We start from the raw sequence: 23,382 nt of genomic DNA on the forward strand, positions 1-23,382 counted from the left end.
ATTAAAACTGATAGAATATCATTGAAGTTTCATCATCTTGGTGATGGAAGTTTATCTTTAGTTGTGTATAGTGATGCTTCACTTGGTAATCTCCCAGATGGCGGCAGCCAGGGTGGTCACATAATTCTTTTAGCTGGGAGACTGGCAAATTTTCACCTATTAGTTGGAACTCCAAGAAGATTCGCCGTGTAGTACGCAGTACCTTAGCAGCAGAAACACTTGCAATGGCAGACGGCATTGATGCTGCATTGGTTATTGCTATCCTATTTGCAGAACTGACTACAGGCAAACCAACGTCTGAAGTATTACCCCTTGTGTGCCTTACAGATTGTAAGTCGCTGTGTGAAGCTGTAAAATCAACAAAAGTGGTGGGAGAAAAACGGCTAAGAATTGAAATAAGTGGAATCAAGGAACTGGTCGAGAATCATCAAATACAAAGGATAACTTGGTCAAAGGGCAAGAAACAGGTAGCAGATTGTTTGACGAAAAAAGGAGCGTCGCCTCTACTGCTGATGAAAGCACTTGCTGAAGGAATTGTTGACTTGCACTAACTTCATCTGGACAAGATTTGTGTATTTAAATTCAGTTCATGGACATGAAGAAAGACTAGAGAGATTTTTTTTTGTTGTTGTTTATAATGCATTCCATGCAGCAGTGTCTTGGAGGGACATTTTTCATCGGACAATTTATCAGACAATTTATTTCCTTTTGAACAAAAGAACAAGGGGAGATTGTTAATCTTTCAGTTCCTGTCATTGATGTATTAACGTTATTAGTCAGCCTTTGACTTTGGACCTTACTGAGCATGTGCGAAGTTTTCCCGCCAGTTTTTTTCTAGCTTGGAGCTGTGGGTTCCTTGTGAAGTGTGTAACAGTTTTGCTAAGCGAATGTTCATGCTGTTGAATACAGAATCTCACTTTTTGGGAACTTATCATCCTGTAGGAAAGCCTCTGCAAAGTTTAAGAGTTTCAATTTCAAGGCATGTAGTACTTCAACCATCAATGACACAGCGATATCTGATGTCTTCACGATAATCAGAACAAAAACAACAGAAAATGTCTTGTTGCTAGGATCATGGTGAAGTTTGATATTCAACGTCATGGAAGGAGCTGTCAGTCACTGGGTTGTCAGGCAACCATACTGTCTCCATGGTTACGTTGGTACTAATAGAGTTCGGCCTAAAAGAAATATTGTGATTCTTTCAGAGAATTGCTACTATTTTCAGAGCTGTAGGTTTCTCCGTAGCACACATTTCTGGTAGATATTAGTTATGTCAGAGCTCTAAAAGCTGCTTGAGAAATACCGGGTTAAACAGTATATTTTGTTTACCCCTCTCTTTCAGCATACTGCAAATTTATCATGATCTCTCAAAATTGTGAAAAAACTTGATAAAGCTCAAGGACAGTGCCTTGGTTACTTTAAGACTGCTTGAATACTTTGTGACAGCGATATGAAAATATTTCCTGGTCAAAAACCTGTACAAGGAGGAATCCTGACACACAACCACCCTGGTTTTGAGAATTATGCCAATACAATGTTCTTTGACAAAACAGCCAATCATTTATCAGTTACCATTTTGCACAATGAAAGTTTGCACTCTTTAAAAGCAGCATTGTGACTGGTTCCCCTAGGGTCATAGAAAGATCACATATGCTATTTGTGTGCACCACATTTACCCATTGTTGAGAAACTTCACCAGTTTAATAATATATGTGTAAGTATGCATATGTTATCTTAAAGATATGCTATGGACAAATAGTTAGCTAGCTGGACTATGATAAACCCATGAAAGCAAAAGCTAAGAGGTGACTACGCAGTGATCAAAAGAACACTTACCTTTTCTTTGCAATTGCTCCAAGCATTCTGTTTCCAGCAAGGAAAGTAACAACACCAATCAGTGACAAGTATTTCAGTGTAGTGAACATGTCAAGGTGACTCCAGTAGAAATAGTACAGCAAGAAGATGGCTGTAAGTAGTGAAAAAAAAAAATTGTATGAAAAATTGATCAACTTTAGAAGCACTTTGCCTACAATCATGATTGTAGGACCTCAGGTTTGGTGCTCATGGGTAATGACTTTGATGTCTTTATCCATGCTTTGAGACTACTTTGTTCTGCTACAAGAATGTGGCTATATTACAATGTCAATACATCCAAGTTGGTAGAAATGCATTTTCAAAATGCCACATGACACAGAAGTTGAGTAACAAATAGAATCGTCTGATGTAGCTTTCTTAACACTGAAGACATGAATGAAAATATCAGACGGCAGCATTGTTCAAACACAGGTCATCCTGATCACCCTTACTGTCGTATGCAGATAAGAATGGACAGTGAAATTGATCTAAATGTCATCACACTTGTGTAATTGGTTTGTAAAGTTGTTTCAAAATTTACCACAGGATTGGTAACTTTAGTTAAGTTGCGGCAAACAACGGACGGATGATAGTGTTGTTTCACAGTAGGCTTCTGCTGTAATTGTTGATATAAAGCAATATCTGTGTGTAGGGTAAAGATTTCCTGACTTTCTATCCCTTTACATTTCGACAACTTTCTCACTTACTACTTCTGGCATATGTACACCTCTTTCCTGTAAATAATGATTTTTTTTGCCAAAGAACTTCTACAATGCAAAGGCAACAAGATTCTAATGACAACTAGACTCTGACTTGGCTGTGATACAATGTAACTCAAAGCAGCTTAAAGGAATGTAATATGAGTCTGTGTATGTGAAGTGCACTTCAAAGTGTACTCCCTGGTGTGTGTGTGTATTATGGGTCCATAAAAGCTCTCTGATTTTCACCGCAGTTATAACAAGTCAGTGCAACTTCTGAGGCAAGTTTTGGAACAACTTTACAAACCAATTACACAAGTGTGGCAACATTTAGATCAATTTCACTGTCCACTCTTATCTGCATTCCAGTGTAATAGGTCATAACTGGTAGAGTTGACTTTTCAGATCCTCAGATTCAGATCCTCAGATCCCTTCAGACTCAGATCTCAGATCCTATAACTTCAGACGCAGATTCGAATTTACAGGCCTTTTACAATACCGGTATGATTACAATATTTAAAATAATAATTTGAATAGTGTACAAGGCAGGTATGAAAACAAAAAAAATGTCTACATAAACGTTTTCGCTCAGCAAGTTTCAACGAACACGGGTCAACAATTACAGATTAGCTAACTTGCTTCGTCCGACCACAGGTTATCGTAACGTTGCTTGAATAGTCGTTCGAGGCGGGCGGCCGCAGGGGCTGTTTACTTGGAAAAAAGAAGTGAACGGCAATGCCCGCCTCGAACGACTATCCAAGCAACGTTACGATAACCTGCTTCGTCCGACCCCTAAATTCCTTATCTAGCCCGGGGTCTCTGGCCTCCAACATTGATTATTCCCTTGCCATCAATATTACGAACGATGGTAAAATAGGGACAGTCGATAGCCGGCGTTTACATGATCGTCGCGGTCTTGATCGTTTGATCGCTTGTGTGTTTATCTCTATGTATTGACTATACAGGGGTATATCGGCATTGGCCCCCAGTCTGCACTGACCCTGGCATTTGAACGTTGACTCGACTGCACACCTACATACGTGATCACATAACAAGTGGAATCATTGCGCACCCTGTCTTCGACTGATGACGTTCTGATTCTGAGATCTAAGTTTTTAAGTTTAAGATTCAAGATTGAAATAAAATAATTTCTAAAGCCTTTTAAAATCTAAATTATATTTTATTTATGAGTATATTACATCAAACTTTGAAAGGTGTGAAATTTAATTCTGAATCTGCGTCTGAAGTTATAGGATCTGAATCTGAGGATCTGAATCTGAGGATCTGAGGATCTGAATCTGAGGATCTGAAAAGTCAACTCTACAGGTCATAACTTTCCAAAATATCACACACATACCTCCAAGTCCCACGTGGAATCCAATGGTACCCAATGACAGGGAGAAATTCTTCATATTGGCACCAATCTTCACCCACTAAATAATTGGAAAAGAAAAACAGTACATGGTAGAATTTATTGCATATATAGGAAATAAATCAGTCTTTTCCCCTTTTCTTAATTTTTTTATGCTTGTGCAGTGTTTGCATCATCACTAGAATCCCATCACGAGGCTTTCATAACCTAAATTTAGTGTAATCCTTTGTGTTGTCTTACAAGGTTGGGTGGGTACACCATTACATGAAGGGTTAAAAACCAAGGTACAGATACTATCAGATGATATTTACCAGAATGATAAGCAGCAAGAATGGAGCCAGACACAAGGCAGCAAACACCTTGGACAGAGTTACGGGTGGTCGTTTCTCTGGCTGACGGAACATGTGTTCGATCTCTGGCTTCTTGGCATACTGGCTGGTGGTTGGTTCCTTTGACTCTGCCTCGGGAGTCTCTGGGAATTTCAGCTGCAAGTCAGCCTGGAAAGGGAAAGGGATGGAAGCTGTGAAAATCATTGCTGGCTTTCAGTTGAACAGCCAGTATCGTGACATGTTATTTCTCATGCTGACATTTTCCACAGTGTCTCCAAACATTTACTTGCCAAATTTTTATTAACCCTTTGAACCCGGCTCGGACAAAAATGTCCGCATGATGTCATAGGTCACCAGGGGGTCAGGGTGCATAGGGTTAAGGTAGAATGCGCCTTGGGGGCAGATATTAGGACTCCCAAACTTTTACAATATTCTTTTGGTCTACCACTTGTCGGGAGTCATTTTGAAGCTTATGAAGTAAGTAAAGTTTTACTTGGCTTATTTTTGTGAAAATCAAGAATTTATTTTTTCCTATAGAGATAACACAGGGATGGCAGCCATTTTGAATTTATATGGTAATATGGTAAATATTGGGTTATTTTTTTTGCTAGTACCAAAATTTGCATGGTGACCCTGGTTTTAATCTTGATTTTGAAATCAAATGGTTTAAAGTTTGCTTGAGGAAAGTTTGAGTGAAAGTCTTTCATTTTTGAGGCACAAACTACCTAATTGAAGGGCAAACGATCACAGAAACTAATAATCTGGCTGATAAAATTGAACTTAGACTTTGGACCACACCAATACAAAGACAGTGTATTCCTTGGTGATGGATGAGGGTTGTATCCCGAAACTTACCAGATACCAAGTGAATGGGTTCTGCACCACGGCATCACCGACAATCAGATGCATAGCGTATTTGCCAGAGAGAGAGTTGAAGTGTTCCTTGGCACTCTCTGCGACATCCAATTCAAACTTGTACAGACTGGTGTCCTCGTCTGCCTCTGCTACAAAGATCACCTCCTGTTTTGTCTTGGTGTTGATTAGCTGCACAAATGTCTGACATTAAACAATGACAAAAAAGAAATGTAAAAAAAACATTGATCACACAACAAGATGCAAGTATACAAAGTTTTCTTCCACTTCATGAGATGGCTCATTATGGCAAGGCCCACTTTAATCTGAAGTTAAGATTGTCGCTACTACAGTTTACGCCATTTTAAGTGTGTATATAGTATCAGTGTACTTGGAAATGGGTGGACACATTAACCCTAATCTTATGAGACATATCACATCCCCATGCACCGATATGTAGAAAACAGCTAAATCTGTACAAATATTCACCTACTTGGCTTGGTATGTTATAGCATGTTTGGTCTGTACAAATCATATTTACAGTACTAGGTATTCAGGGCCTTCAAGTTTTTGTTAAAATGCAACACATGGGACATATTATGCCTCTCTGGTTTCAACCAACTTGACCTGATGGTGACATATGAACTTGGCACTTGGCAGGATAAGGGTACAGGTTTGTAATACAGAGTGCAGCCTGTAAATTTCATTACAGTAAAATAATACGAGCTTTGAAAATAAATAGAAATATTCTTGAAAATGAATACATCATGGTTCTTTCGTCTTGCCAAAGACTTTCTACATTTTTCTGCCAAGAAAGATGCACATAAAACACTTTAATGTGGTGAAGTATGAATTGACTTTAAACTAGATTTCATCTTTGTGAGAACATCAAACAATATATACCATAACCTCCCTGGTAGATAATTGTAGTTTTCTCCCTATTGTTTTCAATGCTGCAGTTAAACTAAGCATTGTGGGAGACAGAATGGGGAGACATAACCCTTTCACTCCCATTCCGTTCCACAGGTCAACTTTGCCATAGACAAGTCATCGTTGATGACACAGTCCCCGCTTGTCCATTTTGTTATAATCTTTGGTGTCTAGGTAGCTGTGGTCTAGGTAGCTGTGGAATGACATTGATGCAACGGGTGCATCAGGCCTGTGACTTGCATAATAAAGTAATCTGAAGAACGTTCAATAAAATGACCAATCTCTGCCGGTAATGACACTGAAGGAACTTTTGATTACATCACACATAACGATGCCCTCACTGCCTCTAATGTCATGATGGCACATACTATACACATGGTTTGGTGGAATTTTCAAATGGTATGGGATCGGGTATGTTGTTGTAATCAGCCATTTTGGATCATAGAATGAAACAAATTAATGTGCACAAGAATGCAGCCATAGTATTTTATCTTCGTATCACGTTGAACAAAATCAGTCCATCGAGGGACAGCGACCTATTTTATGTTTCAAAGACATAAAAAAATCACACCAAAATTGAAATCAAATGGCTGTCTATTGACCATATGGATCATAGCACAAAATTAGTAGACATGCATATGTATGCCATAGTACTTTATCTTTGTACCAAGTCTCAACAACATTGGTTAAGGAATATTTGCATATGATTAAGCCTCAAAGACATGAAAAAATCCAAAAATGACCATCTGGCAGCGATATTGGAAAAAAATGACAATCTGGCAGCCATATTGGAACATGTCACGAAGTAAATTGACATATATATGTATGCCATAGTGCTTGATCTTTGTGCCAAGTTTGGACAAAATGGGTGTAATGACCTTTGAATTACGCTTCAAAGACATGCAAAATTCCAACAAAATGGCAGTTCTGCAGCCATATTGGATCCTATACAAGGTTAATTGATACATGCATATGTATGCCATAGTGCTTTGCCTTTGTGCAAAGTTTGAACAAAATCAGTTCAAGGATCGATGTTTGAGTTATGGTTCAAAGACATGAAAAAATCGCAAAAAAATGGCCGCCTCACGCCTTATTAGATCGTATAGCAATATAATTTGACATACATATGTAGGCCATAGTGTTATGCCTTTGTGCCAAGTTTGAACAGAATCGGTTCAAGGATGTTTGAGTTATGGTTCAAAGACATGAAAAATCGCAAACAAAATGGCCACCTCGCGGCCATGTTGGATCGTATCGCTTAATAATTTGACATGCACATGTAGGCCATAGTGTTATGCCTTTGTGCCAAGTTTGAACAGAATCGGTTCAAGGATGTCTGAGTTATGGTCCAAAGACATGAAAAATCGCAACAAAATGGCCGCCTCGCGCCCGTATTGGATCGTATCGCGAAATAATTTGACATGGATATGAAAGCTATAGTGTTATGCCTTGTGCCAAGTTTGAACAGAATCTGCTCAAGAATGTCTGAGTTTGGTCCAAAGACATGAAAAATCGCAACAAAATGGCCGCCTCGCGACCATATTGGATCGTATCACAAAATAAATTGACGTGAATCTGTAGGTCATAGTGCTATGCCTTTGTGCCAAGTTTGAACAGAATCTGCTCAAGGATGTCTGAGTTATGGTCCAAAGACATGAAAAATCGCAACAAAATGGCCGCCTCGCGACCATATTGGATCGTATCACAAAATAAATCGACGTGCATCTGTAGGTCATAGTGCTATGCCTTTGTGCCAAGTTTGAACGAAATTGGTTTAGCAGTGTCTGAGAAACTGTTGATGACGGACGGACGGACGGACGGACGGACGGACGGACGGACGGACGCACAGACGGGACCCAATCTATAAGTCCCCGCCGGACTTCGTCCGCGGGGACTAAAATGGCAGGGTTGAACCATTATCAGACCGTAAATGGGTAGGCAGGTGTTTGGATAGGAGAGTAACTCACTTGATGAGCTGTCATAACTTTGTTGGAAGTCTTGTCCTTCAGAGTAAACTTCATGATGACATTCTGGTGATGATCAGCTTCCACTGGTTTCTCTATCTTGTTTGGATACTGTACTCTGAGAAAACAGGACAGAGATTGATAGGTTTATGATCATGATAGGACAAGATAAATATGAACCCAATGTGCATGACCACCTGGTATTTGGAAAAGTAAAAGCATTGATTTAGCAGCAAAAGCTTGGGTTCTAGGGCAGTTACCCCTGGGACAGGTACCCCACTGAGCACTTACCATGGGCACAATAACAAACCCTAGCCTCAACTGATGTGCAAGGGAAAATGTCTGGGGGTGACTGTCCTCATACCACGGTGCGATAGAAGTAAGCTAAAGGTGCTCTGGACAGTTATCCGTCACATATGTACCCTAACCCTTGCCTAAACTATCCCAGTAATAATTGTCTGGGAGGTAACATACTTGATATTAGTTTATTTCAGTACTTCCTACACAGTTGAGAATTGAGAGTTTTGTCGCAGAAGATAATGGCAATATTATTAATTTATAATTACATAAATGATTAATAAGCAGGGACTCATAGCTTACTTGGTTGCCTTGGCAGCGGTGGCCTGGTCTCTGTCCATGACTGCAATCTCAGAGTTCAACACTGCTATTTCGGTGGTCACTTTGACCTTGACCTCTGACCCACTGGTGCCGATCAAACGCTTGTCCTCTTTGCTGGGAGTGACATTGACTTCAATGCTGTAGAAGCCTGGTGCTGGCTTAGCCTGCATCAAGTCCAACTCATACAGAGATCTGTGTCAGTTAAAAAGAATATTCGAGAGTGTGAGAAAGTGTCCATTGTGAGAATGCCAATCAGCTTGGCCTATGCTTTTCATGCAAGCAATTTTTTTTTTCTCATAATTTCAGAATTGACTTCAGGTAGAAGGTACCAGACTCTCAAAATTGAACAATGCCATTATTACTGTTTGCATGGACTTGTTTAAAAACTTGTAGACCTAATGTTTTCAGTTTCTTGTTCAATGTGAAAACTGAAAATTCAGTTTTCCCAATAGTGTCAACATCAGGATAGCTGCTATTTTGAATTTAAAATATCGGTGAATGTAGGTCATTTGTTTCTCAGTTACCACAATTTGTATGGTGACTCCTGATTTTTGTATTCTTATTTTTGAAAGACTTTTCTTGAACAAAGTTTGAGCAAAAGTTCAAGGCCTTCATTTTACAAGGTTCCCCGTACCCCATTTTATTGTCAGATTTATTTGACAGAATTTTATTCAGTTGAGGAAACTTTCAATGGAGAGCAACAGATTGAGAACATGTTATTGAACACTTCACACATTTTCATTTAATGCAAGAAGCAGGGATTGAAGAGGGTGCCTTGAAGACATATTGGCTTACACTGGTATCTATGAGTCCATGAATGGTGCGGACTGCGATAAGGTTCACCAGACCTATCTTTCCTTTGTTTGTCATTTCTACATAACACTTGTGGTACGATAACTTTAAAATCTTAGCCCTTTTTTTGCACACTACTAATGTTGTGCAAATTTAACAATTTTCATAAATTCCTTCTTCACAGGAGTCATGGCGTCCCCAGTTATATGTTTGAATCACATCCATGGTTATTGTGATGATGACAGCAGTCAGGTAGCTATAAATGGTACTACTGCATCAACAGACTATGTTTATGATGTCTTCAACTTTCACAAAGTGTTTTACATGTTCTCGAAGGAGAATTCACGATCTCAATAGAGCTTGCTTTCCATATGTCATCAACACTTCAACATTTCGGTAGAAAATGGTCAACTACTTTTCTGAAGATAAACTTGCCAAAATTTCAACTAGCCCTTCAAATGCTAATAAAAAGAGTACAATCACTTAAAAAACAATTTCTTTACTGTGCCAACAAAGCTTCAATGTATAGGCTCTGGTCTGAAGGCTCATATGCATAATGACCATGTCATTCATATATTGTACTAGATCACAAACTAAGGTGGGAAGACTTTTCAAACACCTTAATAGCTCTTGAACATGAAAGAGACAGCTAAGTTATCCGTTGAAAGCAGGTCAGATTAACCTTATTAGGAATATCCACTTTTACAGTCAAACACCTTGTACAGGGAGATTAGACGCATAGCCTGTTTCACCGCAGCAACGATGAAGAATTTCGATAACGCTCCTGAACAAAAGAAAGCGACTGCATAATGTCAATGGCAATCAGGATGACAATAAACCTGCTTAAAAGCACTGCCTTTATTGCTCCATCAGTTCAGGTTCTCTACTACTTTACTGATGAATCAATACACCCTAAAGCTTTTGAGTCATAAACCGCAGCGCCTGTCACGATTATGGACTTTCAAGTATGTTGAATTGGTGGATGAATTCCATTATTTACACAAACAGCTGCTTGGATATGGTACACCTGACCCGTTATGACCGAGTAACCGATATTGAAGGCCACAATCTCGGTTTGTCCAATACAACTTTGCAAGTGTCAAGGACATTGATGCACTCAAGGCTCTACTGCCTTGCACTACACAAATGTTTCATTCACTCTGGGGATAAATGTGATGAAGTTCAAGGTTGTGAAAATCACAATAGTTTACGGAATCAGTAATATGAAGCATCAGAGTTACAACTTACCTGCCACAATAAAATGTCTTTGTGATTTATAAATATGCAATTTGTGACGCCACTGATACTTTTTAAGAGCTACATGATGCTGGAAGTATTTGAAAACTAAAAATCAACGTAATCTGTCGGTTACTTTCTGAATTGATGACTTTTGATGATTTTATACTTTTTGGCCAATTTGCGGGTTCCAAAAATTTCTAGTTCTTTGTGACACAATTTTGTCTTTATCTGGTAATGCTTCTACATATGGAAACCATGGAAACCATCTTTTTGGCTGTGAGTGTACGTACCATATATACAAATATGTACGGATGCACATGGACAATTGATGCTACAAGATCTCATCAGCTTTTACTGCTACAGTCATAGGGAAACTAAACCTGCATTTGCTAAGCAACCTGCACAGAAAACAGCTGACAACGGCAATACATTTGTCTGCATATACAAGTGGTTTTCTTTAACCCTTTCCTGCCAGACAGTAATAACTGTATCACTTCCCCATCAGCCAAGTCAGTAAAAAGTGGTATTGACCAAAACATGACGTATTTCACCCACTTGGCTTGGTATATTATAGCATCTTTTGTCCAAAAAAAATCAACTTTACAGTATTATGTTTTCAACAGCCTTCAAATGTACAGTATTGTGTTAAAATACATCATATGGAATACGTGTGTTTCATTAATTCAACCATCTTGACCTGGTGATGAAATATGGACTTGCAGGAAAAGGGTTTAAGGATCATTCAGTGATTCTTTCTCTTTTCTTTTCCTTGAGTGTGGGTCTGTGTACATTTACGTATAGTTTATTCATCTCTGGTACATGTTTAACCCTTTCAGGCCTCAGTTTGTTATACCAGAGCTACCCCTATCAGAATGGGTTTAGCCCTGAAATTGTTACAGTACTGTAAGTTTTAAAATGAAAACCACAGGACAGACAATGTGGCATGTCATCAGTTTACAAATCTACTGTGTAGACCAATAAAACTAATATTAAACTGTGTATTGTGTTTTGCTTTCCGAGTTGTTTTCTCATCGTAAATTTCCTCTGTATTTTCTCACATAAAAATTCTGTATTGCCTTCATTTTTTATAAAATTTTCGGATCAATGTGACAAACTTAGCTTTTTTTGAGACACTCCCTCAGTCCAGCATGTATCACTTGTGTTATGTAAGGCTGTCCTCAACCGCAAGTTCATCAATAAAGCCTCATTTTCAATTTGTAGTAGCATAAACGTTGCAATTGCACTTTCTGGGGTCAAGATTTTGTGTTTTGTGCACCACTGTTGACACATGCTGCAATCCATTCCGCTCCAGTGACACCGTACTTTCAGCTGTTACTAGCTAACTCTGCAATGATGGGGCAGGAGGTGGGGTACCCAATGCCTAATGCTTGGTATCCGGCTGATGAAATCACTATTGTCCAAATAAGTCTGTACACATGGATGAGTTTCACAACTGTGCAATGACAAATACTTTACCGTTATTTCACACAATTACTTATTTTTCAGAGTTGACATGGTGAAGTTGTCACACACTTAAATTTTTTTCTTTAAATCTTTACAATGAATTTACTGGAATCCATGTTTCATTCTTAAAAACTTTGAATGTTTGCAAGTACAGGTTTGAGCTAATACAAGGAAAAGTATTACCCAAGGTCACAAATACATTTCTGAAATTGAAAGGACAAAGATCAACCCCTGATAATGCAGTAATATTTCCACTTTGCTTTCCATCCACTTTGCTTTCCCATCATGGATGGGTAGAACATACAGGGAAAAACCCAAACAGCTGACATGAAAATTCTTCTTCAACCAAAACAAAATTGATCAAAACACTGTGTCTGTTCAAGAAAACTTCTCCAACACTCAGTCTAAATTTGGAGAGTGATTATTGATCTTTTCTTAGCCTAGTCCTGATGAAGGTGACCTCTCACAGATGAACAGTTTTGCTTCTCTTCTACAAGGGGTGGTGACTTAAAACGTCTTACAAAGACTTATTCAAAGTCTCATGCAAACATTTTGGTTCGAGTGAAGCACGTGTTTAACAAATGTTGGTTTAACCACAGTGTATGAATTCTGTGTCCCTTTGTCCTGAACACAGGCTCCTGGCCTGAGCACACTGGGTCCCAGCCTACATTCACTAATGCAAATAGAAGGTAGGAACCTTTCTGAAATTCAAATTCATACACATCAGACTGTTGCTAAACCAAACAGGATTTGGAAATATATTTTTGGACAAGATATTATACAAATGCAAAGTCATATGTTAAACCAGAGATGAGCTGTCCATAACTTCCTACATACATAAACAACTTTAATTCCTACTTTTGTGTGATTTTTGAACACTTTCATCAGCTGACTTATTCATTACAAACATACTGCAAAATAATTGTACAGTATTCGTTATATCTCTGTGCATGTTAAAGATGGCAGTCATCAAGGGTCATGAAGTTACTTTTGCCTTCTCCTTGTCTTTTTTTCAAACAATGTCAGTCCTAATGGGTCATTCTCTTAGCCTGAGGACAACATTAATATTTATACACTCATACAAAGGATGGTTTGTAAAAATTCCAAGATTTTGGTACGAGAAAAGAATGGGAGTTGTTCAATGTAACAGCTGTTCCCCTTTTGTCCTGTAGGTTTGGATTGTGGATACTTTCTACACTTAACACAGAGCTGTAGTGCTGGGCAGTTTTATCATTGGCTGGTAAGATTTGGGTCAGTACTGAAGTCTAAATGTCAAACGCTAAACTTTTGGTACGTTAGTTATATGAACCTGTTCATCCCAATTCCTGGTAAACTGGTCCACAATCACCATAAAAACAATGGATGTGGGCCAAACCATGGTGGTGAAGGGGTTGACTGTTCATTACTGGTTGTTTTTTAACACTCCTATCTATTTTCATTTGTTTTTACTGCAGGGATCTTGAATCAAAATTGGTGTTCATTGTCTTACAAGCAAAAGGGTTGATATTTTTTTCGAATAAGTTATGGATTTGATATTTGATATGATGCGAAGAAAAAGAACTGACTATTATCACGCTGGCATATCGACGCAGAGAAGTTATGGATCATAGGTGTAGACATGCTCAGTTTCCACAAAGCAGTCCAGCTGAACTACTTTGAAAAGACTGATAGAAAGGAATCGTCAAATTAACCTGAAACGCACAGATCAGATGCAAAAATAGCATATGAATAAAGTGGTCAAAAGTTGTGACATGTCCATTGGTGAATTGTGACTTTATTGGGTTACACTATGCAATGTACGAATGTTTGACAAATATCAAAATGACAAAGAAATAATTGGTGATGAAGTAATGGCCTTCCATAAAAAATAATGGTACATCTGTATTGTTTGCTATGTTGGACCTCTGCATTGGGATGGGGCAAAATGTGATGAATATGTAGTTACTTAAGAATTTTTTAATAAAATAATAATTATTATTGTAATAATAGTGATGAAAGGAGTAATGCAAATGTTTAACAATAAAAGTGACGCAACAAGGGGCTGACAACAACTTAAATAATAGTACTTTAAGAGATTTACAGTAGCACAAACTTCTAGAAATGCTTTAAGGTTATCTTTCCATATTGGAAATATTATGGTGAGAATTCGACACTCTGCTGCTATGTGCACAGTTTGTTCATTACCTTTTCAACAAACAAAATTAAATTAAACTTTCAAAGGAAAACAAAGTTATTAATACCATATAAATAGTTAGTTGTCAACAAGACCTATTGCAAGAAGAAGGCATTGAGGTCTATGGCTTTAGGTCAGGCGGAATGTGGTAGTGACCCTTTGTGACCATTTGAACTGTGTTCTTGGGTTTTAATCTTGTGAAAATAAATTGGCCATGTCTATTGTCAAGACACAAGCTTGACTTACATGTAATGACTGAGATCAAATAAATGAGTCTCAGAGATTAATAGTCATGTAAATGCTACCTTGCTTGACTGCACAACCCATCTGTCCAACTGGGCAGCCAGACTTTGAAACCCAGAAACCAAGCAATATCAAATGACCGAAACCTCTGCTGCGGAACGATCAAGTTCTATTTAACATATTGTGGAAGGCCATTGGTGTTCACAGCACAAAGGGAGAGAAAGCCACTGCTACAGGGTGAACATGAAGTAGACTTTGCCACAAGGTTAGGTGGCTGAGTAGAGTGGAATATCACAGACAATATTGATACATCTGTCTGACCTTAGAGGACAGCATTGGGCTTGCACCTGGACATCAATCCTAGTTGCAATAACGGGGAAGACATGCCACAAATACTGAGTGCTGTTCAACAGCCATGCGCCACTGACCAAGACCATCCTTAGCTAGAATAGGCAGTAGGGCAAGCTGTCTGGACAGCACCACAGGATCCTGATGAACACGCACTGAAAAAAGGGTGATGTCGTGAAAGGCTACACTATACGGCAAAGCTGTATGCATCTGAGACAAGTGATAACAAAAATATCACCTTTCACTGCATGATGTGTAACAGTTACCAAGAATGCACAGATCTGAATAACAAAGTGAATCAAGGTTGAACTTCAAATGTGAATCCACACTGCACATGCTGAAAGGTCCAGAGAAGATTTTTCTGGGAATATATGATACTAGTTTTGTCAAGCATTAGCACTGTCCATGCAACATGAATGCTCACAGCAGGGATCTTCCAATCCATCCATGCAAAGTCACTGAAAATTTAAGGACTACCAAGGACATTTTCAGCAATATTCAAAAACTTTTTGCAGTTCAAAATTACCATTTTTCAGGCATTACATAAAAATGTCATTTATACATAGCATTTCACATACAATTTTTCTGATATTGTCACCAATCACTTTGTGGTTTTCAAAAATCCTTGACTGCACAGGACTCCATATCATAATCAAGGACTTTTCCAAGGACTTTTAAGGAGGCTTCAATTTAAAATTCATGGATATTAAAAGACTTTCCAGGACCCTACGGACCATGTGTGTGTGAGAATGACACAATTTCCGATGAGGGATTTTAAGAAAGCTTAAAAAAGTTGAATGACACAATTTCTGATGAGGAATTCTACGACAGCTTAAAAAGTTGAAAATGTTTACTACATTTACACATAAAAGCTAGTCCCTGTTACTTACCAATAGTTTAGAAAAGGCAAACGACACTTGTTGCCAGCTAAGAACAGAGCCTGACTCCCATTCAAGAAGGGTGACTTTCAAGTTTAGTGAAACATGGCACAGTGACTTGGAGACAGTGATGGCCAAGCTATTTTTTAAATTGTTAGAATGTAGTGTTAACTTACGGATCACTGGCAGAAAGAGTGAATGGTTTCTTGCTGAGGACTACAGCTCCATCTTCTGTATGGATGGCTGAGTTGGCTGTCACCGCCAGTTTGCCGAGAGAACCATGCATCAGATTTGTCACTTTGACCTGCAATAGATGATGAAATAAAAAGGATGGCCAGTGAGCAAGCTTGCAGGGAAGTAAACTAGGAGAATTTTTCTGGGTATACACTGTTGGACGTGAAGTTGTACAACTTTGAGAAAGCCTGTACTAAAATCAACAGCAGTCCACCCTGTACAAACAAAATTTGTAAAGCTACGAGTATTAGTACTTGTAACAAGCAACACTCTGAATACAGGAACACAGGGCACTGCATTGGGAAAATTTTCAGATGTAAATCTACAAGGAAATTTGTTTGACTTGCTATAGATAGGCAATACACAGGCAATCTGTTACTGTGAAACAGGCTGGTGTAGTAAATAGTAAAGTTTGAAACTTTGCATCATCATTTTATCATACAAACTTTTGGCCATTTGTGTTTTACACTTTTGTGCCAATCGGTCCTTTGTTATACAGCCTTGCCCTTCACATTGCGTATTTCCTTGAATGTGATAGAAATATAATACCCAACATTCTAACTTTATTTTTCATTTGGGATTCAGGCAATCACGTCGGCTAAAAAAAGCTAAACCTTGATTTTAACTTGTATTTGAACAGCACTTGGCCAGTTATTGATGCAATTCAGTTTCCTGAACCAACAAAGAGACAATACTCATTCATAGCCCTGTTCTTACACAGCACATTTGTACAAAACCATGAGAACTTCAACTCTGTGGTGAACTTTGTGAAGAGAAAGAAGACACGAGGGTCTACTGATGCAGCTTCATAATCTGTCACAATCTGGGACTACTAAAAATGTATATTTGCACAAATTCCATAGCAAAAAATTCTTATTTTAATTCCACAGACTGCTTCTCCCTCACATATTCTGTTTATGGTTTCTGGTCTAGTATAACATCAACGGCTACACAAACACTTTAATGTGTCTGGTTTCATTTCACCAAAATGTATACTCATTTTCATTCTTGGAGGCAGAGCAACCATGTCTTGAAACCCCATTGTTAAAAATATTTACTCTTCAAATTTAATGAAGCAACGGAACAGTTTTATGATGCTTTAACTTTAAAAATATTTGTCAGGTTGGTTGCTTGAGTGGACTCATGTTGGAGTCTGTGTGGTAAATGATATATTCATAGTCTTGTTTTTTTGTTAAAATCTAAAATTCATATTTCTGCCATACACAATACCATGAACATAGCATTAGCGGCCATTTTGAATTTCAAATATCAGTAAATTTGTTGGAAATTTGTTTTCCTAATCCTCAATTATACACAGCAACCCTGGTTTTCATTCCTGATATGGCAGAGGATGGTTGCACATTTTCCAGCTAAGTATGAGCAATAGTTTAAGTCGTTTTGAGGTTTAATTATACAGCCGCAAACACATGGTGTACTACGTTGTATGTTACCTATGTGTATGTGTTTGTTGATGGTAAGAGTCTTTTTTACCTCTGCTAATCTGCAGTACATTAATTATTCATCCTACAGCTGTAGAATATTAAATCTCACCTCCAAGCCATACTGATCTAAGTTCTACAAAATAATTTGAAATTCAAATTCTGTGTCTCAAGGGAAAAGGAATTTCCTTGCGCTAATTGGTCTACCTCCTGCAGAGACATGCTTTACTTCAAGCTTTTATATGTTCAATGGTACTTATACGTTATATGTATATGTCTATGTAGGGGGTGGGGAGGGTATGGGGAGGTCCGTAATTACTGGGGACTGACATTAAAGACAATGACAGAGCATTAGTACACACTCTAAAACCTCCTTGTAAACTCATGAGGAATTGCAGATATTTCTTTTACAGTACGGAGAAGCTACATAGTACAGCCTTGAAATGCCAGATTTGTGGCATAGGCGTCTTGTTTGGGTAACAAGTATGTAGAAGGAGATGAGCATATAACACGTCTACAATGAAATTTCAATTTTGTCTGTATGAGTATATATGGACTTATGTAGGGCGTAAATTTGGTGTCCATACTGATGCAGGGATCACTTTCACAAAGTGGTAATTCTTAATGCACACTCAAAACATGATGACATTCAATACAGAAGAGGAGAATTATTCAATTTATAATTCATATTATATATTTCACCTATTATTCAAAATTCAAAACAAAATAACCTTCAATTTTCATTTTATTATTTCAGCAACACTGCATTGACTTGTCTCAACTCTAACACTATGTGGTTGTAGGACTTTACACTGGATAGTCCCTCTCCCCTGTACAAAGTGTCCTAAAAACAAGAGAATCCTCCTTCTACTGTGTAAGTTGACTACATATGTTGACAATCATATATCATATATCATATAACCTTGGAAGAAGAAATGTGGACTTTGGGCAGGAGATTTGTACAGTTGCACAAAAGAAACACACATGTAGGCAAGGCTACACTTACACCTGGTGATTTGGCAAAAATTGCTGGATTTCCTGAAAATGGATGTCTGATTGTCACCATACTATTCACTTACTGTTCACTTGCACTTCTGTCATGTAATCATAAACTTTGAAAAAAAAAGTGGAGTTGTACTTTGACTATGATATTGATTGGTTTTAGATACTTTTTGAGTTGAGCAGATGTCTTACGCCGGAATAAATTAGCCACACCTCATTCAAGAATGTAAACTTTGTAAATCAAATGCATAAAAATTAACCTTACCCGCTAAAATTGCCAAATTATAATATCATGGTATATGTGACTGGAAAGGCCGCAGATCCATATGTTTTTTATTTGGCCAATCTCCTTTGAGAACCATGGCATCAGACTTAGCTCTTTGCCCTGGGGGACAGGCTATGCAAACCTACGGAACTCTAAACGGAGATTGTGTTTGCCCGGGGTCATGATGGAATATCAAGTCTACAAAGTTAAGGGGACTGGCGGAGGAGAGTACTGAAAATGAATACCATTTGCCTCATGCAAACAAAAACATCCCTGGAGCCATATTCTATAAGTCCATCTGTGTTTGCAGGGCTGCTGGGTATGATCTACCACGCCAAATTACAGGCTTTGAAGCGGAAATCATCAAGTGTTTCTGCGTCTCCATCTGTGTTCATCAATCCACTGGTTAACCAAACCTGGCCCTGACTGCATTATGAGATAAAGCGTCAACTTACTGGTTGCAGAACAATTGAAATGTAAAGATTATAGTTATTTATAAAAGATAACCTCTCTTGATTCTGAGTGTGCCTGAAATATCCGATATACAAAATATTATGGTACAAAGTACAAGATCATGAGCTTGAAATGATGTAGTCGGAGACAAAAGGACATAAACAGAAAGGAAGAGAGTAGAGGAGCAGTGAAAAGAAGATATCCGTATATTCACATGTGCACAAAAAGATGAGAATTTCAATGCTATTTCCATACTATAAATCAAAACCTAGAATTTTCCAAACATGCATGGGAGGAAACGTTGCATGGACTCATCTCAATACATACAATACAGACAACTTTGAAGGACCTTCCTTTACTCTTAAGTCCCACTACATTTTCAGTGTACAGATCTAAGTCACCTAAGGATACAATGGGACAGAACACGACTGGTAGTGGTCTGTAAGGTAGAACGCGCCTCGGGGACAGATATTTGGACTCTCAAACTTTTACAATTCTTTTCTGATATACCACCACTTGTGAGGGTTCATTATAAAGCTCTTGGTGTAAGAAAACTTTTCACCGACTTAGTTTTTCGAAAATCGATAATTTCATTTTTTCTCCATAGAATTAAGACAGGGATGGCGGCCATTTCAAATGTTAAATATCTGTCAATCTTGGGTTATTTGTTTCTCTAGTATTAAAATTTGCATGGTGACCCCCAATATTTATTCTTGATTTGGTAAGAGAATGGCTGAAAGTTTCATTAGGAAAGTTTGGGCAAAAGTTTAAGTCTTTCACTATCAAGGTGCACACTACCTTATGCTGATCAGATGCTTTAGTAGGGTTCTTCCATACTTAATTTTTACATCAGCCGCCTCCATGGGCATCTATAACCTACACTTTGGCACTAAAACACTGATGTAGAATTTTCCATTGATTATTTTCCTTACCATGATTACACACACAGAAAGCAGATCAGAACATGTCTGCCCATGGTCCATCAATCCTACAAATCTTTCTGACACATAACCATTTGTCCATTCCCAGATGAACAGCTGCAAACGAGACTACTTTTAAGTTCCTTTCTGCCCTATTCCAAAACAGTGAACAATGTGCAGTAACTTAGGGGCATTGTATTTCATCCGAGGCCGTGAGCTAATCCCGCCACAAAGATGGAATGGAAATTCAAGGAATACTATACTACACGCATGGGTGGCTACAACTGCAATATTTGCTCATGACAAAATTGGGCATGAAATCTGTCTGATGAAAAACAGAAAGAAAGTAGGTCACTTGAGTTTTGTGTGTCATCTACAAAGACCCACTGTGACTGTGATGGTGGGTAAATTTTTTTACCAATTTGTCCAAAATAATGAAAGAAACAGTTATAACACGTTGAAAAATACTAGCGATGTGCTAAAATCCAAAGATAATATCAGCTAGGATGACTGGATTCACAACATGCTGGTTACCACAGCATACAACAGAGCAAAGCACCTTGCGAAGAACAAAGAAGTGCACGAGTAGATATGACAATTAGCTACACACTTGACCATGAAAGAATTGTCAGTTGCAAGAACATGGATAATCCTGACATCTTATACCTTACCTTTTTTAGGTATTGATATTATCAAGACTCACAATTTGATGTTGTGAATGAGTTTTGAAGCTGGTATAGACACGATGTGGAATTCTGTTCATCCTTTGTTAGGTCGGCTTTGCCCCTTGTATGGAGCTTCTGCTATACTGTCAGTATCACCTCTCTCCTGACAGACATTGCCTTACAGTGAAACCTCATGCAACATTCCAACAAATTCACAGCTTGTTTGCCCTTTCAACTAACTTGACTCACAGCAGACTCCGGAAAGTTCTCTCTGACATCGGAAAATTTTGTACAATGCACATATACAGTACACTGTGCCTTGAGGACAGATATTCGGACTCTCAAACTTTTACATTTCAGTTCTGATCTACCACTTGTGGGTGCTCATTTTGAAGCTCTTTCAGTACGAAAAATTTTCACAATCTTAGTTTTTCAAGAATCAAAAAACTTTTTTTTCACCATAGACTTAACACAGGAATGGCGGCCATTTTGAATTTCAAATATCAGTAAATGTCAGGTAATTTGTTTCTCCAGTACCTAAACTTGCACAGAAACCCCTGATTTTTATTCTTGATTTGGTGAATGAATGGTTGAAAGTTTAATTGAGGAAGGAATGAGTCTTTCACTTTTGAGTCATGTACCATCTCTAGGCTGACATTAAAGAAATTGCAGAAATTCCTGAATTTACTCAAAGAGAAGTTGAGTTCCAGGGCAAACTGTTTACAACCATACCAAAAATCTTGCCCAGGCTGAGGGGCTAAAAAATTCACAACCGAAATAGTGTCAACGTGTGACTCCCTGCTAGGATATAGTAACACAAATATCATGGGTATGGGACTTGTAGAAATGGAAGTTCAAGCATTTGAACACACATGAGACACATCAAGTGAAATTTGCAATAGTAGGTATGAACATCTCATACTACATTGACACAGAAATGTAGAGATAGAATGATACCTTTGGGAGTGCTTTGACTGCAGAAGTGTCACCATATCTAGTTTAGAATATGCAACACCTCAACAATCATACCCAAGTACCTCATTTTTTACTAGAATATGGTTGAAACAGCAAATGGTAGGATAGGGCTGTAAATGGATGTCAAAAAAATGTAATTTTTGTCATTTGGAACTTCAAATCGGTAAGGGATAAACACATGTAGCATCTGTGAATGGACAAGAAAAAATGCTGAAGGTTAGGCTATGTCAATAGGAACAGTGCCAACAGCTAACACCTCTTTAGTCTACCATCTACCAATTCATCTTCTTTTCCCAAGAGGGTAAAGTTAACACAATGCCAAATAGATTCCAGTTGAAAATAAGCTAGGTAGGTATTCAATAAACCTGTAGTTTATACTACCTCGTAAAGTTTCACTTGATCTAAAGCATGTCTTTCGTTCAATGTTCTGAATATAACTGCACATTAGAATATCGTTAAGTTTGATGTTTCATCTCGGTTGACTGAAAATCTTGTCTGTAGAACATTACAAGTTGTACAACACACTTTCAATAATTTGTTTTTTTTGTCTGACAGGAACGCATGTCGTGCAGATATTTAGCATTTTCACAAACCGTGACCAAGTTTATTCAACCAGGTTGTAAAGTACAGCTACAATAGGGTCAACTGATGCAGACCAAAGTAAATTAAAGCTACAAGTGTCAATAAACAAGCACAATTTATAGTATTCCCTCTTTTAAATTGTGATATGGATGAGTTGCGTTCAATACTCTCTGTCTACCCGCAGTTTCCTGTTCAGGTACAACTGTAAGCCCTGTAGCACTTCAGTGAATTACACAGCTTTGGTAAATCCATTACTTGATTATATATATATGGTTTTGTTCACGCAAACAAAGACAGCTGATCAAAGTCCAATGATCTGGCTCAGTTTTTATATTCTTGACCTGCATACTCTGGTTGTGGTGGACATTTCTCATCAATCAGATAAGAATATTGCAATATTACATTTAGTTACAGTTTAGGCTAAGAAATGCTTCATAATAGAAATTTGATATTAGAAGGAAAATGAGCAAATTTACAATGAAAGGGGAGATTTTTGGAGAGATTGACAATTTCAATGTGGATTTGAATATAATCACAGACATACTTGTCTATGCCCTTCACTTCTGAATGGTATAATATTTTATAGTACATAACCGATGAGTTATAACTGTAAGAGGTATTTGAAAGATGGGGACTTCATGTCAAACTAAATTTAACTTGGTAATGAGGTAAATTCAACAATAAGTTCATTCAGTGTTGGCCAATCTTTTGAGTAAACTCAACCATGAAGACGTGAGCTCCAGTCCCTGAGGAGGTAGCAGACTAGACACTAGACTATTTCTGAGGCCTCATGAGACAAATAAGATTAGTCTGGACATCCCTCTAGAGGGCAGTCAGTAGCCAGGGAAGCTGATTATAGAGTGCACACATCACATGTACTTAAGACCGTGTGAGGGCGCTCTGCTATGTATCAACACCTTGTTGGCTTGAGACATGCCAGATGCTAATTTTAATTTCTATTCTTCTACAGTTGAACCATTGATGCATTGGTATTTCTGTATTTCTATACTTTTATGCATTTGCGTTACAATGACACTATTATCATCTAAAAGTACCCTGAAGGTTCCCTTTTACAATGACTTTTTTTTCTGGT

At 38.1% G+C, this 23,382-nt stretch overlaps 1 protein-coding gene across 2 annotated transcripts in view; it reads right to left on the reverse strand.

Moving 5' to 3' along the window:
* LOC139115263 (dolichyl-diphosphooligosaccharide--protein glycosyltransferase subunit 2-like) overlaps nucleotides 1-23,382 on the reverse strand; it is a 40,872-nt gene that overhangs the window by 5,058 nt on the left and 12,432 nt on the right. The window contains exons 10-16 of one of the 2 annotated variants that reach the window (XM_070677259.1): nucleotides 15,931-16,058; nucleotides 8,600-8,809; nucleotides 8,003-8,117; nucleotides 5,109-5,309; nucleotides 4,236-4,421; nucleotides 3,910-3,985; nucleotides 1,837-1,966 (exon numbers count right to left, since the gene is read on the reverse strand). In XM_070677259.1, coding sequence (XP_070533360.1) covers nucleotides 1,837-1,966; nucleotides 3,910-3,985; nucleotides 4,236-4,421; nucleotides 5,109-5,309; nucleotides 8,003-8,117; nucleotides 8,600-8,809; nucleotides 15,931-16,058 — 1,046 coding nt within the window. Of the gene's footprint in view, nucleotides 1-1,832; nucleotides 1,967-3,909; nucleotides 3,986-4,235; nucleotides 4,422-5,108; nucleotides 5,310-8,002; nucleotides 8,118-8,599; nucleotides 8,810-15,930; nucleotides 16,059-23,382 lie in introns of those variants that run through there. The other variant, XM_070677258.1, reaches the window with a different exon arrangement.

This window comes from Ptychodera flava, chromosome 17 (assembly GCF_041260155.1).
Source record: "Ptychodera flava strain L36383 chromosome 17, AS_Pfla_20210202, whole genome shotgun sequence".
Lineage (NCBI taxonomy): Eukaryota > Metazoa > Hemichordata > Enteropneusta > Ptychoderidae > Ptychodera > Ptychodera flava.